The sequence below is a fragment of the Mus caroli genome, chromosome 6 (assembly GCF_900094665.2).
Source record: "Mus caroli chromosome 6, CAROLI_EIJ_v1.1, whole genome shotgun sequence".
NCBI lineage: Eukaryota > Metazoa > Chordata > Mammalia > Rodentia > Muridae > Mus > Mus caroli.
Window position 1 is genome coordinate 98,198,405 of NC_034575.1, and position 23,796 is coordinate 98,222,200.

The 23,796-nt window shown below is 36.9% G+C and overlaps 1 protein-coding gene across 5 annotated transcripts in view; it reads right to left on the reverse strand.

Annotated features, from left to right (window-relative positions):
- Cntn3 (contactin 3) overlaps positions 1-23,796 on the reverse strand; it is a 354,817-nt gene that overhangs the window by 212,830 nt on the left and 118,191 nt on the right. For 4 of the 5 annotated variants that reach the window (XM_029478975.1, XM_021164805.2, XM_029478972.1 and 1 more), the window contains exons 3-4: positions 23,620-23,746; positions 8,121-8,296 (exon numbers count right to left, since the gene is read on the reverse strand). In XM_029478975.1, the coding sequence (XP_029334835.1) occupies positions 8,121-8,296; positions 23,620-23,746 (303 nt within the window). Of the gene's footprint in view, positions 1-8,120; positions 8,297-16,403; positions 16,571-23,619; positions 23,747-23,796 lie in introns of those variants that run through there. The other variant, XM_029478974.1, reaches the window with a different exon arrangement.

Consider the following 23,796-nt stretch of genomic DNA (forward strand, 5'->3'; position numbering starts at 1 on the left):
GAGTCCATTATCAGATGCTGACAGTTTAGTAATGACTGAAGTTTAGAACTGAACAACCCTAAATTATTTTACCAAACTTGATAACTCCAAACCTGATCAGGTTCAACCAAGCCGATGAGAATAGGTAAGTTAGACAGAATCATTGATAGAGACTGATGCAGAGCTGATGGAGGCTTATTTGAGAATAGAAAGAGGGAAAGCTATGTAGTCTAAACAGTGAAAAAACTGGAAAGCTTTCGGTACACTTTCTATAGAGTGCACTTTTTCTCTAACACATCCAAGAACCTACTAATTTTCTTGGTCACTAATGTTGTTTTCTGAACAAAATGTAAATAATGTCAAGAAATGGCAGAATAGTAGTTGCATGGTATTTGTAGGAATGCCAGCTAGATACAAAATTAATTGGTAAGATTAACAAAAAACTGATGTTGCAAAGTTGATTCATGAACAAATGGGATCGTCCAGTGGTTACTAGGCAGAGCACATGGGGAAAGTACAGTCTTGGTCCTCAAGAATTTCTACATACATCCTGAATCCTTGAAGCGCTATGTTCCTTGCTCCAATACACACCCAGCCAACTGGTTAGAATACTTGTCCATATCCTTGTCCTTGAAATGAGATTGTAATAGAAATTTATGACATGTATCCAGGTAAATAATACTAAAGTCTATGGATATCCTATGTTGTTCTTATATGTATAAAGCTGTAGCAGGTTGTTCCCAGTCCAATTAATTTAAGTATTAGTGCAAGAGGAGGCCTGTAATTGGACAGGGGAAAGGGCAGCTGAGTGAAGAGTTGCCAGGACAGAGAGCAATTCAGGAGAGGGGAAAGAAGCAAAATGTGGGATGCCAATGAACAGGATGATTCAGATTCAGCATGGCTTTAAATAGCCACAGGTAGATATTATTTCATATAGGGATAAAATAATTGGGGTAACTTGTCAAATCTAGGTGGGCAGCTTCAATCATTATCAATTAGCCCTGAAATTATTGTATGGGCATCTTGTGAATTAATAATTTATTGACCTAACTCAATTCTATACAGAGATAGAAAGGACAATTTGCAAATTCATCTAGAAAAAACAAAACAAAACAAAACAAAACCTGGGATAGCAAAAACTATTCTCAACAATAAAAGAACTTCTGGTGGAATCACCATCCCTGACCTCAAGCTGTACTACAGAGCAATTGTGATAAAAACTGCATGATACTGGTTCAGTGACAGACAGGTAGATCAATGGAATAGAATTGAAGACCCAAAAATGAACCCACACACCTACGGTCACTTGATTATTGACAAAGGAGCTAAAACCATCCACTGGTGACTGCAGACCATTGAGGAATGGAGAAGACAATAAGAAAGAAGAAAAGAAAGAGATGGAAGATACCATGAGGATCATTTAAATATGTTTCAAGGGAAGCACAAGGAAGCAAAGATTGAATCCAGGGACAAGAAAACTAGAAAACATACACAGAAACCTTCATGAGACATGCTTCCTAGGAGAAACTCTCTGTATCATATAGAAATGAAAGTGTCTTATCTTTGTGCTACAGGAACTCAGGGCACCTCTAAGTGATTCATATACATAATTCATCTAATATTGTCACTTGTTGAGAAAGATTCTGCTATCTTGCCTTTTTATACCAGGATCCCAAAGCATAAGGGACACATTCTTTCCTAAACCACATGGCTGGTAGTTGGGAGGGTAGGTAAAAGCCTAGATAGATTGGCTCTACTGTCTGGGACTTGAATCCTAAACATCACACAAAAAAACCTTTTAAAGAATGAGTGTTGCAGAAATATGCACTTAGGCGAATGGAAAAAGGCAATAATCAAAGAGGCAGTACATACAATATACTCATAGAAGTCATTTCTAAAAGTAAAGATCCATCCTAGTTTACATTACACTGCTGTGATAGAACAACCTGACAAAACCAACTTAAGGGAGAAAGGATTTATTTTAGATCATAATGTCAGGTTACAATTTAGCACTGTGAGAATGTCAAAATAATGGGAGCATACATCAACTTATTATATCGTAGCCACAGTGAGGAGAAGAGAGAGGATAGATGCATCCATGCTTGAACTTAACTTACTCACTGACATTCCTAGCCAGCATAGTATTCAAAGCCAATGGATGTTACCACCCATAGTGTACTGAATACTCTCCTTCATCAACTAACTTAATCAAGACTTCCACAGGCATGCCCACAGGCTAACCTGATCTATAATACCCATCACTGGGACTTCCTTCATAAGATACATATGGTCCCAGAAAAAGAAATTTCAAATACTAAATTATCTTAAATTATGAAAATAGTGAACTTTTAACAACTAATAGATCCTATGGAAAGGGTAACTCTATGTACAAATGATGAGCCCACCAGGTTCCAATAAACAGTTTCATATGCATGGCCACATAGACAATCCTAGTGAAAACCAGAGTGGCATAAAACAAACAAAATGGCATAAATGTAGAAAAATGACCCATAGGGAAGACTAAGGAATAACAGAGAGAAGAGGGAGATATAAGAAAGTAGTGGGTGAAAGTAAAAAAATTTTAAAAAAGGAAGAAAGTCTCTATATTTGTATGAAGTTGTCAGAGAAAAAAAATGAACCAATTAACAACATATGCAAAGATTTTTGTTCCCAATATAGCTGGTAAGGCATAAAGCAATTAACTCACTTTCAACAAAATGTATCCTAAAATAAAATCATGGAATTTAAAAAATGAAGGTCTTTGGGTCTTTGACTGACAAATGAGAAATAAATATCTGAGCTGGGGAGAAAATGTCATAACAGATATTAAAACTCAATGTAAGTGTTCAAATAAGGAGTTGGCAATCTACCAAGAAGGACATGTAAATGCCAGAGGGAAATAGATTTGGAAGATTTGAAATAGTTGGAAGGAGCACCTATCCCATCTCATCTGCTCAAGACATATATCATAGTAGTCATAAATAGAAAACCAAGGGGAAAAGGCATAAAGGTTTCCAATCTAAACTCACATGGTTTGAAATCCATGAAGTAAATGGCATATGAGATAAAACTTGTTCAAGAATAAAAAAAAAAAAAAAAAAAGCAATCCCCAAATTTCAGAGTTGTATTACAGAGAATTTCACTAAATTTCCTTAAAAAAAAAATTGTGCCCTCTATTTAGAACACCAGCAATCAAAATGAGATCAGAATTGCCAAGAACAGCAACAGAAATCAGTCAGGGAGAAGCAGATTTAATATTCTGATTAAAGAACTTCCAGCACAGTATAAGGTGCAGCCTTTCAGTCAACCACACTTGTAACAATTTTAGGCAGACAGTCAACTCTGTGGACCCTGAACGCTAAACCTCTGAACATCAGGAATGAGCAAAAAACATCAGACTCAGGGCCAAGAAGTACATAGACGAGGGTTTCAGGAAGATATATAACTGTTGTATAGGAATCAGTCTGAAATGTCATATTCCAAACAGCCTTAGGACATGTTGCCCAAGAACACTGCTAAAGGCACTGATGTTGCTCAAACTCTGAGAGGGTATGCAGAAAAATTGTCCTCAATTGGGCAGACTTCTGTGTAAGAAAAAGAAAATATTTTTCTTTCTCTCTCTTTTCTCTTCTTCTTCTACTTCCTCTTCACAAATACTAGATTATATTCTCCATGTAGATGGACTAAAAGGTTGAAACTAGCATCAGAGTTTCAGTAAATTTATTAAACCACAGTCAGAGAACAAATGACTCAAAGTAAACCCAAATGTGCCCGAAAGGTATTTTATTAAGAGCGTTTATAAAACTTGGTATATGGTTTGAAACAATGGCTCGGCTATCGTGGAGGATCCAAGTTTGGTTTGTAGGACCCACGTTCACTATACCTCCAGCTTTAGGGGATCCTATTCTCTCTTCTGGACTCTGTGGACAGACATGCATCACATGCAAGAAGACGGGGTGGGGGGAGGAGAGAGAGAGAAAGAAAGGGAGGGAGGGAGGGATAATTTTAAAATAAATAAATATTAAAGAAAAGATTTTTACATTTAGGATAAACAGCATGTCACAGTGAAACTGTAATCCTATTTACATATTCCTAAATCAAGAGCAACTCTGCAATCCTCATCTAGAAATATCCATTCAATGTTTTATGTATACCAGACTGAATTGAATCAGATATATGAAAATCATGTGGTAGGAACGAGGACTGACAAGGAAACAATCCCAAACTCTCTCAGAAAATGCCTTTTGCAAAGCAGAACAGACTAAATTGTGACTAATACAGATTTTGATTTCATCAGTAAACTATGGACTTTAGCTCCTGTAGTCCCTCTGATCCAGTTAACTGGATATTTTGGAATAAACAACAAGACAGATCTCTCTCACAAGACATGCAAAGCCAAGTCCAAAGGATTGAAGATTTTTATCTGGGAAGCCAAATGTTAAAACTTCTATTAGTGCTACAAGAGAATAACTTTTTCAATTCACAATAAAGACAGAAAACAATGGACAGAAATCAGGGATGATAACTACAGGGTAAAAGGCATCTTTTAAAACACAGAACTAAGAATATCTGCTCATTTGACTGAGTTAACAAAAGAATTAACTGTTGGCAAGCAAACAATATATGTAAGTGATGAAAAAAAGTAATTTGTAACATTGAGACACCCACAGCTGGGCGAGCAGCTAGGAACTAGGTAGCTAGTGGCGGCTGGTGGGGTGGAATCATGTTTCTTCAGAGTTGTAGGGCTGCTAAATTGCCAGTGTTCAGGTGAATTATCACCACATCACGTACATGGAGACAGTATTAATTAACTCAATGGTTATTAAAAAGAAAAGGACAAAAGAAAACATAAAGGTGGGAGGGGCTGTGTCAACTATATGCAGGAGACATTCGATTCAGGAGAAGGAGGTGGATAAGATGAAGATAACATTTGTGTGTGTGTGTGTGTGTGTGTGTGTGTGTGTGTGTGTGTGTGTGTGTGTGTGTGTGTGNTGTGTGTGTGTGTGTGTGTGTGTGTGTGTGTGTGTGTGTGTGTGTGTGTGTGTGTGTGAAATCATCAAAAGGTTTCACAGGTATTCCTAAGCATAGGTCTGCAGGAATAAAATGTTTCCATGTATGCACTATGTTAACTGCCACTAAGGAATTTAAAATGGTAGCACACTTTTAGAAGTCTATGCACGTGTAGTCAAAGAATGGAAAAATGCCCAGACAGTAAAGATGTTGAAGAATAGTAACCATCTATATAACAGGGAGGGAGATATGATCCTCAGGAGAGATTTTTCTCAGGGGAATAAATGGCATCTCAAATCTTTCAAATTCTAAACAATAAGTGGCTGGTAACAGATATTCCTTATGTTTTCTTCATGCAATTAGCACATCCAGTATAATTCATAGTTTTATAAATGCATTCCATCTCATAGTTAAAAGAAAACAATATTATGATCAAGAGTTATTTTACAGTAAGGCAAAATTAATTGATTAGAGTAAGCATATGTGAGCGTTTGAATATAATTCCTCAAACCTTCAGAGTAGAGAGAAGAAACAGATGAAAAACTATACACATTTGAAACAGACACAAATAACTAATATATGTGCATATGTGAGTGTGTGTATATATCATACATTCTTTCACATATTTTTTTTGTCAATAATTTGTCTGAGTATTTCACAATCTACTGAAGGGGTCTGACAATTGCCAAAGAAACTGATATTGTGGACTATGAATTGAATAAGTATGTCCTAATTTTATTACCAACAGTAATTCAAAGCACTTTAGAAATCAAACACAATGTCTTTCTATTTCACCCATATTAGTGGGGTGATGGCTCTATTTTCACCCATTCACTCATCTGTGCTGAGCACAGCAGAACTCTCCACCTCACTGATGGAAACAAAGAGGGTGAAATAACCCAATACACAAGGCAGCCTCGATGGGATGTGGAGAACTGTTCAGTGGCAATGCTTGCAGTGCCTTTATCTTCAGGAAAGACAGGCAGGACTTCTCTGAATTGCAATTACAGCATTGTGTCGACACAAACATCCCACCTTTATGCCTCCTTTAATTTACATATTGGTATTATATTCTGTCCTCATATCCAAATTAATTTAATAATTATTAACTATCTCTCACCTCTGTACAATTAATGATTAAGAATAATTTCCTTCATTAACCTCTTTACCAGAATCTATATCCCTATCACATTAATTAAAAAAAGCACACTTTGTACTTTATTAATGTCATGTATTATGAGGCTTATGTGCAAGATTGCATTCTAATTCTTCGAAATGAATCACTCAGGGAAACACCAAAAAGGATATAAAATACCACAAGGTAAAATAATCTTACTATATACCTAGACTGATATGCAGCCAGATGCCAAGAATAGGAGAAGTTAAAACATTTAAGACTGATCAGAATGCTGGAGGAAAGGTCCAGGGTTTTTCTGAGTTTGAGTTTAGGTTCTGAAAGTGAGAACCTTTATCCTGATGTGGTACATGCCCATTCAGAAAAGCAAAGACACATCCAAGAAACAGACAATAAGAGAAAAAGGAGATGTGAGGGTCAGAGAGAGAAGAGGTGAGGTACTTTGAACTTTGTCACATTTTAATAATTTTTTTTGTGGGTGCCAAGAATGGAAGGGTCAAGGGCTTTTTCCCAGGCCCATATCCATATACATACTTTCAGACAGCTATAAAGAAAGCTAAAGTTAGTGTTTGTCTTACTTTGGGTTTATTTAGGTAAGAAAACCAACCTTAAATCTGGACCACACCATCTAGTTTCAAGAAATGTAATAAGACATGAAAGAAGGAATCTATTTTTCAAATTTATTTAGTATTATTAATTTTTTACTCATTTACATCCCATTCACTGCCCCATTTCCCATTACTCCCTCCCACAAATCATTCTACCTCCGCCACTTCTCCTCTGAGCAGCTGGGGCTCCTCTGGGATGTCTTTTGTGTTTTCACCTACTAGCCCTCACTCTTACTAGCAAGTTCACCTATCTTTCAGTGGTATTAAAATCTACTTCTGCATGGTATTTGTATTGTATAGGAAGCACTTCTGGGAGAAGAAATACAGCCCTTGAGGTGGAAAATCCAAGGTTGAAGGTAGAGTATGCCAGGCAGGGACTGAGGGATGCTGGGAGAACATGGAGATCAAGTTTTCTTCTCTAGTCTAGAGGAAATGAAGGGACAAAGAGTGGATCCGAGACTGAAGAAAAGACCATCCTGATTCTGCCCCACCTTGGGATCCATCCCATCTGCAGACACCAAACCCAGACACTATTGCTAATGCCAAGAAGCACTTGCTGACAGGAGCCTGGTATAGCTGTCCCCTGAGAGGCTCTGCAAGAGCCTGAACCAATATAGATGCAGATGCTTACAGCCAACCATTGGACTGAGCAGGAAATCTCATTGGAGGAGTTAGAGGAAGGGCTGAAGGGGCTGAAGAGGTTTGTTTGCAACTCCATAGGAAGGACAACAGAACAACCAACCAGAACCTCAGATTGCCCAAGGACTAAAGCACTAACTAAAGAATATACATTAAGGGACCCATGGCTCTGGCTGCATATGTAGCAGAGGATTGCCTTATCTGGTATCACTAGGTGAGAAGACCCCTAGTCCTATGGAGTCCTGATGCCCCAACTTAGGGGAATACTAGATGGGAATGGGTGGGCAGTTGGTGGAGTACCCTCACAGAGGCAGTGGGAAGGGGAGTGGATAGAGGGTTTGTAAAGGGGAAACTGGGAAGTAGGATAAGATTTAAAATATCAATAAATAAAATAACCAATAAAAAATGAAAAACTCTATTTCAGTATTCAAAAACCAGCTGAGACAGACAGTGTGCATTAGACGATGCCCAGATTCTTGGCCTTTGAGTTGGTAGAGAGCTGTTGTAGCACTAGTTAAATAGCCTATACGCCATTCTAATAAATACACACATATAATTTATTCTATCAGTTCTTTTCTCCTAGAAAAACCTAAAGAGATTCAATTCCCAGAGGCAGAATTATTCAATCAGTTTTTGAGTTTAAAATAATCACATCTGGTTTTGAAAGTCTAAATGACCACACAGATTCATAAGATTCATATGTGCATTTTAAAATATTGGTTTATGTATATGTACAAATATCAACTTACAGGCAAACTGGAGTTTGGCTTCTCTGCTCACTATGGTTCCAAGAGAATTCGTTGCAAAACACTGGTAACTTCCTGTATCCCAATTTCTGTTAGGGTTAATAACTATGAGATTTCCTCCATTCAGTTTGTAACGATGGTCCAGACTTGTATCAATATCACTGCCATTCAGCTGCCACCTGAAATGTAAATGTCAAGGTTATTTCTCTCCTTAGCAAGCTTAGGCTAACATTACCAACTCCACTGTAAGCACTCCAAGTCTGGAATCTTAACACTCACGAGGCTGAGGCAGGAGGACTTTTGCAAGCATTAGGCGAGCCTCAGCAACTTATTAAGACCCTACCTCAAAAGCATACAAAAAGAACAGATATGCCTTTTGAGAAGCAAAGAGTAAAGTTCAGTAGAAACTTTTGCAAAGCAGCATCTCAAAAGTTAAAGATGCTTGAGGGCTTTTGGAAGAGCTGGGGATAATTTAGCGTGTTCACTAGCTCACATGGGAAAAATTCAGGCTGGGTCTATGTGAGTGAAGATGGAGCAGAAACTAGAGGTAATTATCTCAGAAACTCCAGGCCAATCTCATGTTGACAACTTAGCAGGGGGTAGCACATTTCTTTGATTTATCTGGCCTGACTGAGCACATTTAATAAATTAATTGGTAACTGTTCTACTCTCCATTTCAGTTTGTCTGAGTAAAGACCTTTCCTGAGGCATTCATCCCCCCCCCCTTTTTTTTCCTGAAGCCTACATAGAGCTTTTTACACAACAATGCACTGCAATAAAAGAACCAAATACCACCTGGGGACAGAAAAAGTGGCAGCATAAACCCCAGGGACATAGTCATTAATGCCAGGAAAAAATTTTAAAGAAAACTAAAAAAAAAAAAAAATCTTATCTTTAAATAACTTTTAACTGAAAAGAGAAAGTGTTTAAACACTAAGTATGCTGGCACACTGACAAAAGCCCACCCATGTGCCATGATAACAAGGATACAGTCATGTTGTGAAAGATAAATCACTCACCTCCTAGATAACCAAAATCAAACCACAAAGCTACATTACCCATACATTTTAGCATATTGCAATACTGGGATCAATTGTTCAGCATAGGGACTTTGAGAAAATGGCTAAAGTAATACCTGCCTTTTAAAGGATAATAATCGTTATATATATTATGGAACATGAAAAATGTTCTAATTTACAGACTATTTAATCTCCTTTACTAATGACTGTAACCCCAAATTGAAAGTAGACTGCGAATGTAGTGATAACAGATCTAAGTACACATACAGGTGACAAGGTACCTTCCAGTACAAACCTTAACAAATTAAAGGTCTGAAGTTTAAAAAGGGAATTGAAGCCTCTGATAGAAAATCAATATTGGTGATTGATCACTTGGATCAATTCCCTAGGTATCAACTTTGTTACTAGTCTGAATAGACATCAATATTGAGTATTCTCTTACCTATTTAGAATAAGGGGGTTTCTCCTACACAGAGCAGAAACCTGTAAAAATAATTTGCACCTGGACAGAGAGATTAAAAAAAATTCTCTAACTCAGATCTTGTATGGATAATAATAATGAGTTCTTAGTTCTTCCACTTAGTTCTTATGAGGGTCCTAAGGTATGCCTTAGACCTGGAATGTTCCTCTATACAATGCTCCTTTTAAGACAACAGAATGAGACTTAGGCTAGTCCAAGCAGACAGTATCTCAGATTGCCCTTATCAGGCACCCAGAAGTCACAAGTCCCTCTTCCTTTTCTGAAAATCCCATATGATCACAAGTGATTCGGTCAGACTGATCTCAGTGATGCCCTCTGGGATCCTCCTTTGGCAGAAGACAGCAGAAAGGTATTTGCTGCACAAGATGGAAGATCCACAGAAAAAAGCAAAGGAAGGAAGGAAGGAAGGAAGGAAGGAAGGAAGGAAGGAAGGAAGGAAGGAGGGAAGGAAGGAAGGGTATGTACAAAGTGTTCTTCTTCAGAGGACCACTGAGTCCCCTTATTTGTTTAGCCAAATTTCCCTGGTCCTTCAGAATTTAGGCTCCTCCAAAATAAGGGTGATTTATTAGTCCTGGGAACAACAGAAAGAAATTATTAAATTAACAGTAGCCTTATTACATTTACTGGGAGGACGGGGACTCAGAGTTGCTAAAAAGAAATTACACTTTGCAGGAAAAGAAATAAACTACTTAGGTCAGCTGGTTAGTAAAGAGAGTTGAAAGTTATGTCCCCAAAATGTGGAGTAATTAAAACTGCACTCCATAAAACCAAGGGGACTTAGAAAATTCTTGGCCTCAATGGGGCTTTTAAAACTTTGATTTGACCCCTATGCTACCCAAACTAAAGGCCACAATGAGACATTCCCAGATGAGGAGCCAGATCTTCTGTGGGAGGCAAAAAAAAAAAAAAAAAAAAAATTCAATCTGCTAAAATCTTAAACCAAGAATTAATAACTGTTGTTCTTGCTCTCTTCAGTCAAGTCCATTCATTTTCCAAGTGAGGACAAAGATACCATTTCTGAAGCCACTCACTTGCGACCATAGGGGGAAAGGCAGATAATAGCATATTTGTTAAAACTATTAGATCCCATTTCAAAGAGAAGGCTGAAATACATTGGACGAGGAACTGCCACTATGCTCCTCACTAAGAAGAGCCAGTAGTTAACCTTCGGTGCCTGTCTAATTATAAATACCCCTCAGCAAGTAACACCAGTCCTACAGCAGAAGGCTGGAAGGTTTTTAACAGGCTTTAGAATCCCAAAATATGAAGCTATTCTCTCAGAGAAAGATATTTAATTCTAGCCACTGACAACTATTTAAACCCTGTTGAGTCCCTAAATGGAGGGATTCCTATGCCTTCTATACCAAACCAAGGTCTTGCAAAACCTGGGAGAAACTCCATTTCCTCAGGGATCCAAATATTTATAGATAGATTCTCCCAAGAAAATCAAAGGGAATGACATTATGGGTACTCTGTGATTGATGGGATTCAATAAAAAAAATTATTGAATTTGGACAACTGGCAAATAACTTATCAGTACAAATATGATTTATTTGCCTTAAACAAGATCCTGGAAAACTTAAATGTAAAGGTGGGGAAGGTATGTGTGTATTCCTGGCATGCCTGAAAGAGCTCCTACCTTTGGAAAACTCTGCTGAGAATGCAGGCTAACTAATAATAAAAGGCAACAAAGGATACAAATAATTATTTGACCAGGAATGAAAAATCTTACAACTATATGAATGAATTAGAATTATATGCTTTCCTAGGCACCAAAGAGGGCATAACTTTGGAGCTCAGGGAAACAGACTCACTGATAAAACAGTCAAGTGCAGGGCTGGAATGGGTCAAGTATTCTGCCATCGCATTAAAAAAGAGTAACTGATAGGCTTGTGTGGCAGGAAGGCCAGCATCCCAAGTGGTCCCTTGATGGACATCAGAATGCTCTGATTAGATGAATGCAGGATCTTCCTCTTCCAGGACAGGATGGCCTAGGTATATTCCTCCTATAAGTCTTTGTCCCTTCTGTTCCCAGCCACAAAGGAATTGAGGCAATCCCCACCACCAACTGTTCCCCTCCGCTTGGGAAGAATTTTTCCAGCTCTTGGTTTTTAAAGAAACAGGGAACAATGGTTATTCTTGGGCAATACATCTGTAATATGAGGCCTCTGTGGCTTAGAGCAGTTGTAACACTGTATAATCTTAGCACTGCCAGGACACTGTGGTGGTAATGTAGTGGACCTTTACTAAGATTTTCTCAGCCTGTTAGAATGGGGTATGTACTTTGGTCCAATTGGCTTTCTTTTTCACTCCTCCATTCCCCAACTATCTCCTCAGTTATCTCCTCAAAGAAAGGAGTTCATGTCTCCAGGAGGGTCAGTTGATCCACATATTTGTATAGATTCAACAGGAGCATCATGAGAAATCTCTAATGAATTAAAAGTAGGAATCAAGTAGGATTTGAGTCAGTGCTACCCTAATAGTCTGCTGTAACTAAAGATGCAAATTGATAAAAAAAAAGAAAAAAAAATATATACACATACAAGCTGGACTCTTCTCCACCCTCCCCGTGTGTGTGNCCGTGTGTGTGTGTGTGTGTGTGTGTGTGTGTGTGTGTGTGTGTGTGTGTGTGTGTAAAACCTAAATTATAACCAGCAAATGTTTGTAGAGTACATCAGGGATTCTATCAAGTGTATAGTAGATCAACTGGATACCACTTGTAGAATTGCATGGAAAAACAGACTAGCCCTAGACATAATGCAAGCAGTAAATGGAGGAATCTCTGTGGTGATGGGAAGTCAGTGCTGAAACTGGATTCCTAATAGCATGGCTCCTGGTGCCACTTTCATAAATTCTCTTCAGGAACTAATTCATTTACCAAGTGAGTCAGCTGGAAACTTGGGAATCTGGTTTGAAAATAAAATGGGTAATAATAATTACCTTAGTGTTGACCTCCTGTGTTATAGTCGAAAGTTCTGACTATGATTGAATGTCATGGGATCCCACGAATAGGAGAATTAGTGCAAACTGCTATCACATGGAAAGCCCCTACCCTATTCCAGAATGTTCATGTGAGTAACTCAGATACTGGAAGTCAAGCACTGTTAATTGAATTTGAAGGAAAGACAGAATGTGTATTGTAAAAGAGGGGGAAACTGTGGGAAATGTAAGAAAATGTAGTATTTGCTATCAAAGAGTGAAATAAGACAAAGGAAATGCCATCTTTAAAGAAAAAAATGTAAAAACACCATTTGACAAAAATCCCTTCCAAGTCAGCATTTTTCTGAAACAAAAATATACTTATAAATGGATGTTATCCTTGTAACTATGTTGTTTTGAATTAGCCAACTGCAGCACAAATGTGAAGCAGAGCTCTGACCCTTCAGGGTTGAGCACAGGATGCCTAGCATTGAGGTTAAAAACCCAATGGCCATTCACTTGGCTGTGCTTGCTTGCTTGCTTTTGAAAAGCCATGCACCCTTCTACAGAAGCAAAACGTTTTTTGCCCAAATACTTTGAATCACGATGTGCTTATTTTTCTGCAATCCAAGATCCATCCCTAACAAGACTGATCCTCCCCCAGTTTAGTGAATATGAGAAAAATATCCAACTTCTCTGAACGTAACTCTTCCACTTGTAAAAGAAATAAAATCCCAAGTTCCAAACTGGATTTGCTTAGGAAACTGAATGCAAGGGTGGCAGGCTGAGGCATTGCTTCTGAAAGCAGATAACACTGCCAACACAGGAAATGGCTCCTGTCAGGGCCTCATGACCCTCTGCCCTGGACTCTCTTGCTGCTCTACTTGCAGCACGCACTTGCTGGTTCTGCATCTCCTGCTTCATTCCACCCTTCTGCTCATCCCCTCTCATGTGGAACAGAGTGACTTGCACATACGGTTTCAACATTTGTGCCGTCCCTGAGAAGCTATCAAAAGAAGGATGAAACACATGCTAGACTTGGCATGTGAGGAGGAGATCTGATAGGAAACCAAATAAGTGGGTTTAATTTTTGTGGTAAATATGGTTTGTCAGCTATGGATCGCTCAGTGTGACTGAACAGAGAAAATGTTTCTAAACTGAAATTACATAGAAACACTTGATTTTATATACTTTTGAGTCATAGATAATGTCAAATGATATTTGTTCTCTCCCTGCTCTGTGTGTGTGTGTGTGTGTGTGTGTGTGTATGCTCAGGCACACACACATGAGCATGGCATGTGGGGCATATGCTCATAGAGATTCATATTTGCAATGTATGTAGAGACCAGAGGAGGATCCTAGTTGGCAACTATGAATCAGAAGATGGCCTAGTTGGCCATCAGTGGAAAGAGAGGCCCATTGTTCATGCAAACTTTATATGCCTCAGTACAGGGGAACGACAGGGCCAAGAAGTGGGAGTGGGTGGGTGGGGGAGTTGGTGGGGGAGCATTGGAAATGTAAATGAAATAAATACCCAATTAAAAAAAAAAACAGCAGCCTAATTAAAAAAAAAAAAAGAAACAGAAAACAGTCTCTCACCTCCAACTCATTTATTCCAAGTAGGCAAGATACCTCACCAGAGAGCCACAGGGAACCAACTGACTCTGCCTCCCCCAATAGAATTATAAGGAACTCTACCATGGTGGCGTTTTTAGATGGGTTTGGGGGACCTAACTCAGAGTCTCTTCCCTGTAAGGCAAGCACTTTACTGTCTGAGCTATCTTTCCCAGCCCGATATTTGTTTTTATTACCTACGAAATACAATCTGTAAAGGGGGAAAAAAGCAACATTATAGCTGAGGACGTAGAATGTTTGGGGCCTAAGCCTACCTAATAGCTTCATTTAAAAACTATGTTTTTATGTTTAGCTAATGAATAATAAAGGCTCAATGGCTGTGTGGAAAATTGTAAAAAATAAATAAAAATACAGAGAATCATTTCCTCTGGCCTATTTAATAGGTTGAAAGATTTAAGATATCATAAAATGTTTGCAGCAATATTTTATTTCAGTAAGTGTCTGCAGTCTAAAAGCTACCATTGCTAAGTTTCAAGAAGCAAAAAGGGAATGATTGTTCTATTATGTACTAATGTTTCATACTTCCTTTACCTTGTTTTTTTTTTATCATACAGACACAATTGCTAGATTCCTTTACTATGCACAAAAGTAAGAATGCTTTTAAATATGCCTCTGCCACAGCAGACGTGCCTGGGCGCTGCCACACAAAACTCTTCAGAGGTAACGTGTTCTTGAGTTACATTGAAGAATGTTAATCTTCACAAAACATAATTATTTTTCTCCTTCTAAACACTAAATCCATCACTCAATGGAACTCATCCCCTGGTGATAGAAAAGTATCTCAGTATCTTATTAAATATTGATGTTTCTTTTCACTTGCTGAAAGTTATATGTATTCAAAAGAGTTATTCTTTATTTCAACTCAGAAATATGTAAGTTAGGTCTGGGATTGGAATTCCAAATACTACTTTATTCTGAGAAACAAAAATGTGTCCCAGGATCTTGAGGCAAAATATTTATATTAGGGACAGATTTCTATGTATGTCTCATATTTTCACCTAGATAAAAAATAAACTTGGAGCTGGAAAGATGGCTCAGTGAATACTAGGACTGATTGCTCTGGCAAAGGACTCTTGTTTTGTTTCCAGTACCTACAACAGGCATCTCTCAATTGACTATACCTCCAGTTCCAGGGGAGGTGAAACTCTAGTCTGGCATCTGTTAGACCTGCATAAAGATGGTTAACATGAATTCATATAAGTACACACATAGATAGATATCATTGAAGACAAATAAACTAGGAAACTAAAGACATGGAAGTTCCTTTCTAATAAAGTATATGGCCAAATATATCTGTATGCCAGACTCATTTTATTTGCTGAAAATTCAAATCTTATTTTTCAAACCTCAGAACAATACAGGAAACTGGCCTGTATGTCTAACCTTGCTTGCCATTGCTACATGTAGCTCAAAAGGGCTACAAAGGAGGTTTGAAAAAATATTTCAAATTTACTTTAAACATTATTAATTTTTTGCAACATTCTAAACTCACTCCTATGGTTCTTAAGTGTGAACTTCAAACCTTAATGAATTTCAATGTCTGGAGAATGGGCATGTCTGAAGGTAAGCTATGGCCATCACATCACACAATAAAGTTTTTAGGTATTGCAAATTCATAGTTCTTTGGAAATTCTTTACATTTTCCTCTTTGATCAGAAAAAATTAAAATGCACCAAAAGCATTCTTTCTACCACGTGGAACTACTTTAAAGCATTTCAAAAGTGTGTTTGCATCCACACTCCATCCTGGGTCCTCAGCCTAAGCATCTGGAGCGAAGGCAGCCAGAGCCACAGCACTTGGTACTGTACACAGAGGACTGTCAATCATATAACATTTACCCTGTGCTTCAGAAGCTGACTAACCGTGTTTCTTTAGCTTGTGGTAAATGTCATAGGATTAAGGTCCTCCGCATAATCATGTTATAACACTCTAGAATGATCTTACACCTTTCTTGCCAGTTCTCAGTGTTCAAAGGCTCATTCTGAGGATGGACTGGGATTTTCTTTGCTTGATCCTTAAGTGTGACACAGTTTATAACCAGACCCCTGTGGAAATTCACGCCTGAGCAAATATTAAAAATGCTTGTCTGTGGAGGTAAATTTAGGGGTTCTAGATTTCTAGAACCTAGATTTCTAGTATGTTTGACTCACATTCTTTTTGTAAATCTTTTACGTCCTCTACACAACAGGAAAACTGCAAAGCAAATAAAGGGAGTGAGAAAACAAGGTTAACCTTGATGTAATCCAAGGGTACAGTTGAATGCAGATTGCCACATGAAGACAATTCTCTACAGCAGATGAGCAGTCTTGGAACTGGGAACAAGTTCCTTGGGAACCAGCAGTCTCTGGAATTTTGTTATGTGGCATAGGTAAGCATTTCAAACTGCATAGTCCCGATTGCTAAAAGATAAACACTCCCAATGTTATATGCAAGAACGTAAAACTACAAGAGGCAAAAATATGTGCACAATTGCACTTCAAAATAATAAACAAGCTGGTGGGAAGGGAGGAAAGAAAAGAGAGAATGTGTGTGTGTGTGTGTGTGTGTGTGTGTGTGTGTGTGTGTGAAATTCATATAATAGTACATTAAGCACAAAAGCCTACCTTTTTGATACTTCATGATACAATTTAATCAATAAAAGCCTATTTCACATTGATCATATCTGTTTGCAAAATTCTAACATTTGGCATCACATCAATTGATAAGTTAATAAATTGATAAATTTTTCACAGACATTTCCTGAATAGAGCAATCAAACTTAACTCATCAACATATGCATATTCAGGTTCCATGTACTCTTCACTGTGTATGGTCAATGCCATCCAAAATAGATAAAACCTAGAATGACCTACTGTTCTCATATACTGGATTACTTATAATTCCTTTTCATCCATGTTATGATTAGATATGGCTTCTTCTTACACAGAGCCACAGTGTATGTTCTAACTTGAATACAAACAGACATATTTTACCATCACTGTGATTTAAGACAACAAAGTTTCCAATTCAACTTTGTTACGAAGTTAGGGAGTCTCATCCCTTGAAACAGAAATTAACAGATGTAATAAAGCAAATGGTATTAGGATTATTTTAAAAAAATAATTGCAAGTTAAAAGATAACAAGTTAGAGAAAAATAAACCCTACATTTTGGCCCACAGGATAAAAACAAAGCAAGAAGAATCAAATAACACCAGAATCTGTGGGGGTTTAGAGTTGTGTTTAGGAAATAAGCCCATGCTAAGCACTTGTTAAATCAACAGGCGATCCTTTATTTGGGCTTTGACAGAAAATTTAGTAGTGTAATCACAGAAGCAATTTGTGGTTTTAGAAGCAGCTTTCAAGTTAATAAGCAAATGCATTTGTGTTCATTGCAATGTTTGTTACTGTGTTTACTGAAGTGATGAGAATAATTGCAGCCCTTGAAAGAATGAATGTATGAATTTACATATTCAATACTTTATCCAAAAATAACTATTTAGGCTTCAGCAATAATTGAAATGAGTTAAGATGCTATGTATTTTGGTCAAAAACAAAATAAAGCAAATCACAACATTGTGTGTAAAAACGTGTTTGACCATGCAGACTCCCATTTCTTTAATACATATTAAATATTAACATAGATAAACACACACAAACACACACACACACAACACACTATACTACATTGATAGTTTAACAAATGCAAAACAGATGTTCCATGTAATTTGTTATAACCTATATAACCCAGTGCAAATCCATCAGTGTCTACAATATTCTAAGGAGATAAGCGATGTTCCTGCAGATTTTCCTTCTCTGTGTAAAACTTAAATTTTCTGGGAAGTTTCCTTATTCTGCCCTAAACATGCTACTTGTCATGTGGTTCTGACATAAGAAATAAGAACACCCCATGCTCATATCTGAAGTGAGATTAGGTTAAGCATGCAAAGGTGACACATCTGATTTAATTTTAATCAATATGTTTCATATCCCCTCTCGTTGTCGTTAAAAAAAATAAAACAGAAACAGGTGATTTATTGTGTTACATGATACCTTTAATGTATAAAAGCCAACCTTTCTTTTCCTTGTGAATATTGACTGCTCACAATAATGACGGGGTCTATATTTCACATTTTTTGATATGACCAGAAGCAACTAATGACACTGCATGATAGATGAACTCTTCTTTGAGAGGTGATTTTATGGGGAGGGTATCAGGCAGCTTGAGTTCAAGAAGTTACTTTGGTTACCTCAAGGCGAATTATATTAAAATGAAGCCAATAATAAGACTTAATCCAAGCCATAGTGTGTAGAAAAGAAGCAACTCCCTAGCACTTTGAAGCTGAAGTTTTCCTATGGTATTACTGAATTCTGAAATATGATCTCCTATATTATTTTTTCATGTCATTTTCATGATGGATCTTTCTCCAGCCACTAAGTGGGCCTTTACTGTTGGCGTGGCAGCTACAGTAAACACCATTGCCCTGAGAGAGTGACATCCTATCAGGGTGACCACAATTCCCTTGTAGTACATGAATTTCAAGGTGCCATAGTCAAGCACAGTCACAATTCACTCCGTGCTACAGAAATGTCAAAGGACCATAGCCACGTGCAGTCATGCAGAGAGGATTCAAGATATAAGGTTATCCAGAATGTTTTGTGGCCAGGAGGGTGGTACAGCCTCATTTTTTTCCTCAAATACACCTTTCATGAGTTATCTACTAATAGACTCAGAAAGTATGGAGATATTTTTATGTATATTTTTAATGTTTTGCAACCACTTTAGTGGATTTTTAAAAATATTGTTAGTGCCTAAATATAAGCTTAGAAACCAAAGCTCTATAGCTGGAAAATTTAGGATATCAAACAGAGCTGAGCTTCAGGATCTAGGTTTAGAAAACTAGCAGCAATGATAACAGAATGATAGCTTTTACTTGCCTTAGTATAAAAATAGATAATAGTGACATCAGTTATTGCTTGATAATAGAAACCATACAAGGGCATATAATACATAGATGAAAATTATACTTAAAATATGTTATTTATCATGTGATTGGGTAGGTAATAAATATTATATAGCATATAAACTACATATGTGATATATGATATATAATGCATGTGTACTTATACTCTTTAATGAAATACAACTGTACATACATAGATTAATATCAGTCATGTATCACACAGGTAGTGCTACATACCAATATATTGCTACACAAAGGATAATATTTAGGACACTGTGTATGTGTGTGTATACACGGACATTAATAAACTTAAACTTCCTTCCATCACGTTGTTCATTGAATAAATGGTGAACAAAAATTAGTGTATTACACTAGTTTTTGTTTCTTTTTATACTAAGCACAATTAATGGAATTTCAGTAATTTAAACACACATGTATAATCATCCCATGACATCCTGTTTAAGGAAACTAAAAGAGTCTACCCCACCTGGGGATCCATTCCATAATCAGCCACCAAACCCAGACACTAGTGCATATGCCAGAAAGATTTTGCTGAAGGGACGCTGTTATAGCTGTCTCATATGAGGTTATGCCAGTACTTGGCAAATACAGAAGTGGATGCTCAAAGTCATCTATAAGATGGAACACAGGGCCCCCAATGGAGAAGCTAGAGAAAGCACCCAAGGAGCTGAAGGGGTCTGCAAAACTATAGGTGGAACAACAATATGAACTAACCAGTACCCCCAGAGCTCATATCTCTAGCTGCATATGGAGCAGAAGATGGCCTACTCGACCATCACTGGGAAGAGAGGCCCCTTGTTATTGCAAACTTTATATGCCCCAGTACTAGTACAGGGGAATGCCAGGGCCAAGAAGCGGGAGTGGGTGGGTAGGGGAGCAGGGCGGAGGGAGGGTATAGGGAACTTTTGGGATAGCATTTAAAATGTATATAAAGAAAATATCTAATAAAAAATAAATAAATATTTTTTTTTAAAAAAGTAAGTCAAATCTCCTAGTGACAAAATAAAAACCTTAAAAAAAAAAGCCTCCCCATGGAGGCAAAAATTATCTTAGAGTTTATACTTTAACAATTCCTAACATGTCACTTGATTAAAATATCTCACCTATTTGAAAGAGCTCAATAAGAAGCTGAGACCAAAACGGAAGACATCTGTATGATCAAGTAATGAAACCCAGGGTGGCTGTGGACTAGCTATGGTACACAATAGGATATCTTAGAAATAGAGATACGACATCCACGCTCTCTAGAATGGTAACAACTAGACATGTATGCCCACAAAGCACTTGAAATGGGTTTTATGTGATTGATAAAGTGAATTACTTGCCCAGTCTGTGTGTGTGTGTGTTTGTGTGGTGTGTGTGTGTGTGTGTGTGTGTCTGTATGTATACTCCAGTACAACTTATATCTATGGTTCTTTATGTACAGAATATTATCAATGGATATTAAAGTGAATCTTGCATGTGGACATCTTTATCCAATGCTAGGCATTTGAAGCCCAAAGAAGAAATAAGAGAAAATTCTTTACATAAAAAAAAAAAAACTACAACAACTAAGTATTAACACTTCCTTATGGTAACCTTCTTCAGTACCATCAGCAATTACAGTCAGACTGAATACTAATTAACCTTTAAATGTGGGCTTTAGGGTGTAGACAGGGAAGTGTAAGAGAAAGAGTAAAATTCTCAATTAGACCTTCATAGGAGTGATTTCTCATGAGAATCTCTGAACTTTAGGATTTCTAATATGGCCAATTAAGAGTTATCTTTACCCAAAGGGGAAATAAAAGGAACAGGATCTCTCATGGGGCAAGTTTACACCAGTTTCCAGGAGTCTTTGAGCTTTTAAGGACAAATTCTCCTAAGATTCTTAAACTTTGTTCTGAATCTTCAGAAATATGACTGACTGGGTCACCTCCAATCCGTGATTTCATACGAGTCACTCATTCCCTCCCTGATTCCTATTTCTCTACTTACCAGTTTATAATTATATGATATACAATATTATTTTGTTGCTTCATTAAAATATTAACTTTTGTTATTATATTGAATCTAGACTATTAATTCTAAAAAATATTAAAAAGCAAGAAAAAACAAGTGTTTCTTTCTGAATCATTCTATGATAATAAGGTATATTACTTAATGGAACATTAAAAGGCAAAATTTGCGGGGGGGGGTAGATAAAGTCATCAGTATGACCTTCAATACTCTAAATTCCTCCCATTCAAGTGCAAACTGTCTCTTCTGTAGACAGCACACAGAAACAGAAACTTTATTTTATTGGAGTTATTATAGGAAGGTCTAATGCAGTTCAAAATGAAGAAACTCTGTGTGTTTCTAGCTTTCAATTCTCAGAAATTATAAACCTTTAGCAAAGGTGAGATTTCATATTGTTTGTAAATCTTCAGTTCAGAAAATCTTTAAAGCTGTGATAAAAGTGTCTGTTCCATTTGGCTATCAACTAAGGATTTTTGACACATTATGTAGCATGTTAAATCTCTTCATTTATCAAACACTGTATCAGCAAATCAATGGGAGCTGTGTATCTCCTCTTCTCAGTTATAGATTTTCCTTGAAATGAAACATACCAGACCCTAAATTGGCATGCCAGGGTATGCAATAAAAGAGAAGGTCACAATCCACTAACAATAGCTCTGCAAAATTATATACATGCAATTAATATATTTACACTCAAACTCCACAACATCACGCTGAATACCTAGTATACAAGGCATAATTTCTACAAAAGATTTATAGGTTTCTAAGCTCAAGACATCTGCCTATCTGATAAAATTCTACAAACATAATGAATCTTCTCATTTAGAAATACAATCCTCTGTGACAATGTTTGAAGTACTGAGAATTTCTTCACTAAAAACATTTCCCATGAAATAATTCATAAGATAAATATGACAATACAACTCTATCAATGACAGAAAAATAACCTACATGCTTATCACTCATACTTAGAGCTCTCTCTATAGAAGTGTTGCACTACTATGGGCAGATCTAACCCATGCGCAAATAAGCTGTCAGATATCCATAGAAATATGTGAGAAACAATACTTTCAGGATAGAATCTTCATCAAATGATCTGTTCATTTTACCCACAAAGAAATATTTCCAGATGTTGAATACACTACAACCAATTCATCTAACTAGCTCATAAAATCAATTTCTTGTTTTCTTTATGCTTTGCATATTCTATAATAAGAAGAAAAAGCCAAGTAAAGATCTTTCTGTATCCTTGACTCTCCTTATCCAGACCAGTTAACATATATGCTTAATGCATATTTTCTTAACGTATCTAGTATATGCTCCTGAAGTACACATTCAGCATATTGAAGTGACTAACCTTGATCATTTCCAGGTGCATAAATATAAAAGTCTCTTTCTAAGAAAAGCCTGACCCACTTTAACAAGGATTGTTGAAGTCTATTATTCATATGGCTTCAGAGAACAACAGAGGTTCAATAAGATCTAAATGGTGACTTTGGAGTGGTAGGCTTTTATTAATGTAGGACGAAGGGTGCTTCGTCTGCAAAGTACAGGAATTGGGTAAATAGCATGGATGCAGATATTAACAAGCACTTTGAGGTGCGTGCTGCTATGAAGGTGTCTCAAACACTCCACCCCAGCCACCTCTATGGATGCAGTGTATGCTAACTATAAATAATTCATCTCTTCATCGAATTGGGTACCAAAAGTATCCAAGAGCAGAAATTGTTAATATTTTGATATTTAGTCATGTAGATACTCATGCCATCACATCCTGGTCACTTTTCAAATGTTGACATTTTAATTCTATGGTGGGAATTTAGCTTTTTATCTTAACTTTTATACCTTTTGGTGTGGGTGCGTGTGTGAAAGCTGAAGGTTTCAGTGAATACGTTTGTACATAATTTTAGAAGCAAGGATTTAAAGGTGATTTTTATTTTATTTTTTAAGGTGATTTTTAAGTCTGACAAAAGAAATTATTTTCTCTTCAAAATAATTTAAATTATTTTAAAAATGCATTTTACTCTCCCACATTTAATAAGTCTTCAAACACATATCCAGTGTAAGCAAAGAAAAGAAAAAAACACTATATTTAAAAAGAAAAGAAACCAAAACAACAAAACAAAGAAAAGAGAAAACAAAACAAAACAACAATAAAAATAACATGGATCAAACACCACTTAATTTCACGCCATTAATGAATGTGTTCTTGGTATCTTTATAACTTGACTTATAATCTATAAACTTTATAAATTAAATTATACCATAAATCTGTGAGAAGATGACGCATACTTAATAAACCCTCTGATGTTTTTCCTGTAATTCAGACATGGTGCCTTAAAAGATTTAAATGTTTGTGGAATCAGTTCGGTTGAATGCACAACAGAGCTATAGCTTCATGTATCTAGTACTTCTTACATGGCAGAATATACTGAAGCACACTAACAACAATCACCACATTTTATTTACATGTTCAACCTTCCCACTGTACCTGTAATGAGGTGAAGGGTTGCCTCTTGCTTCACAATTTAATGTTATTTTTTTGTCCTCCGAATCAACAGGGAAAATACTGTTGCTGGGCTCTTTGATAAACACGGGGCCTTGTAAAAGAAGCTCACCTGTATAGGAAGAGGAATAAAATAAGAAGAATAAATGAAAGTTGTCATAT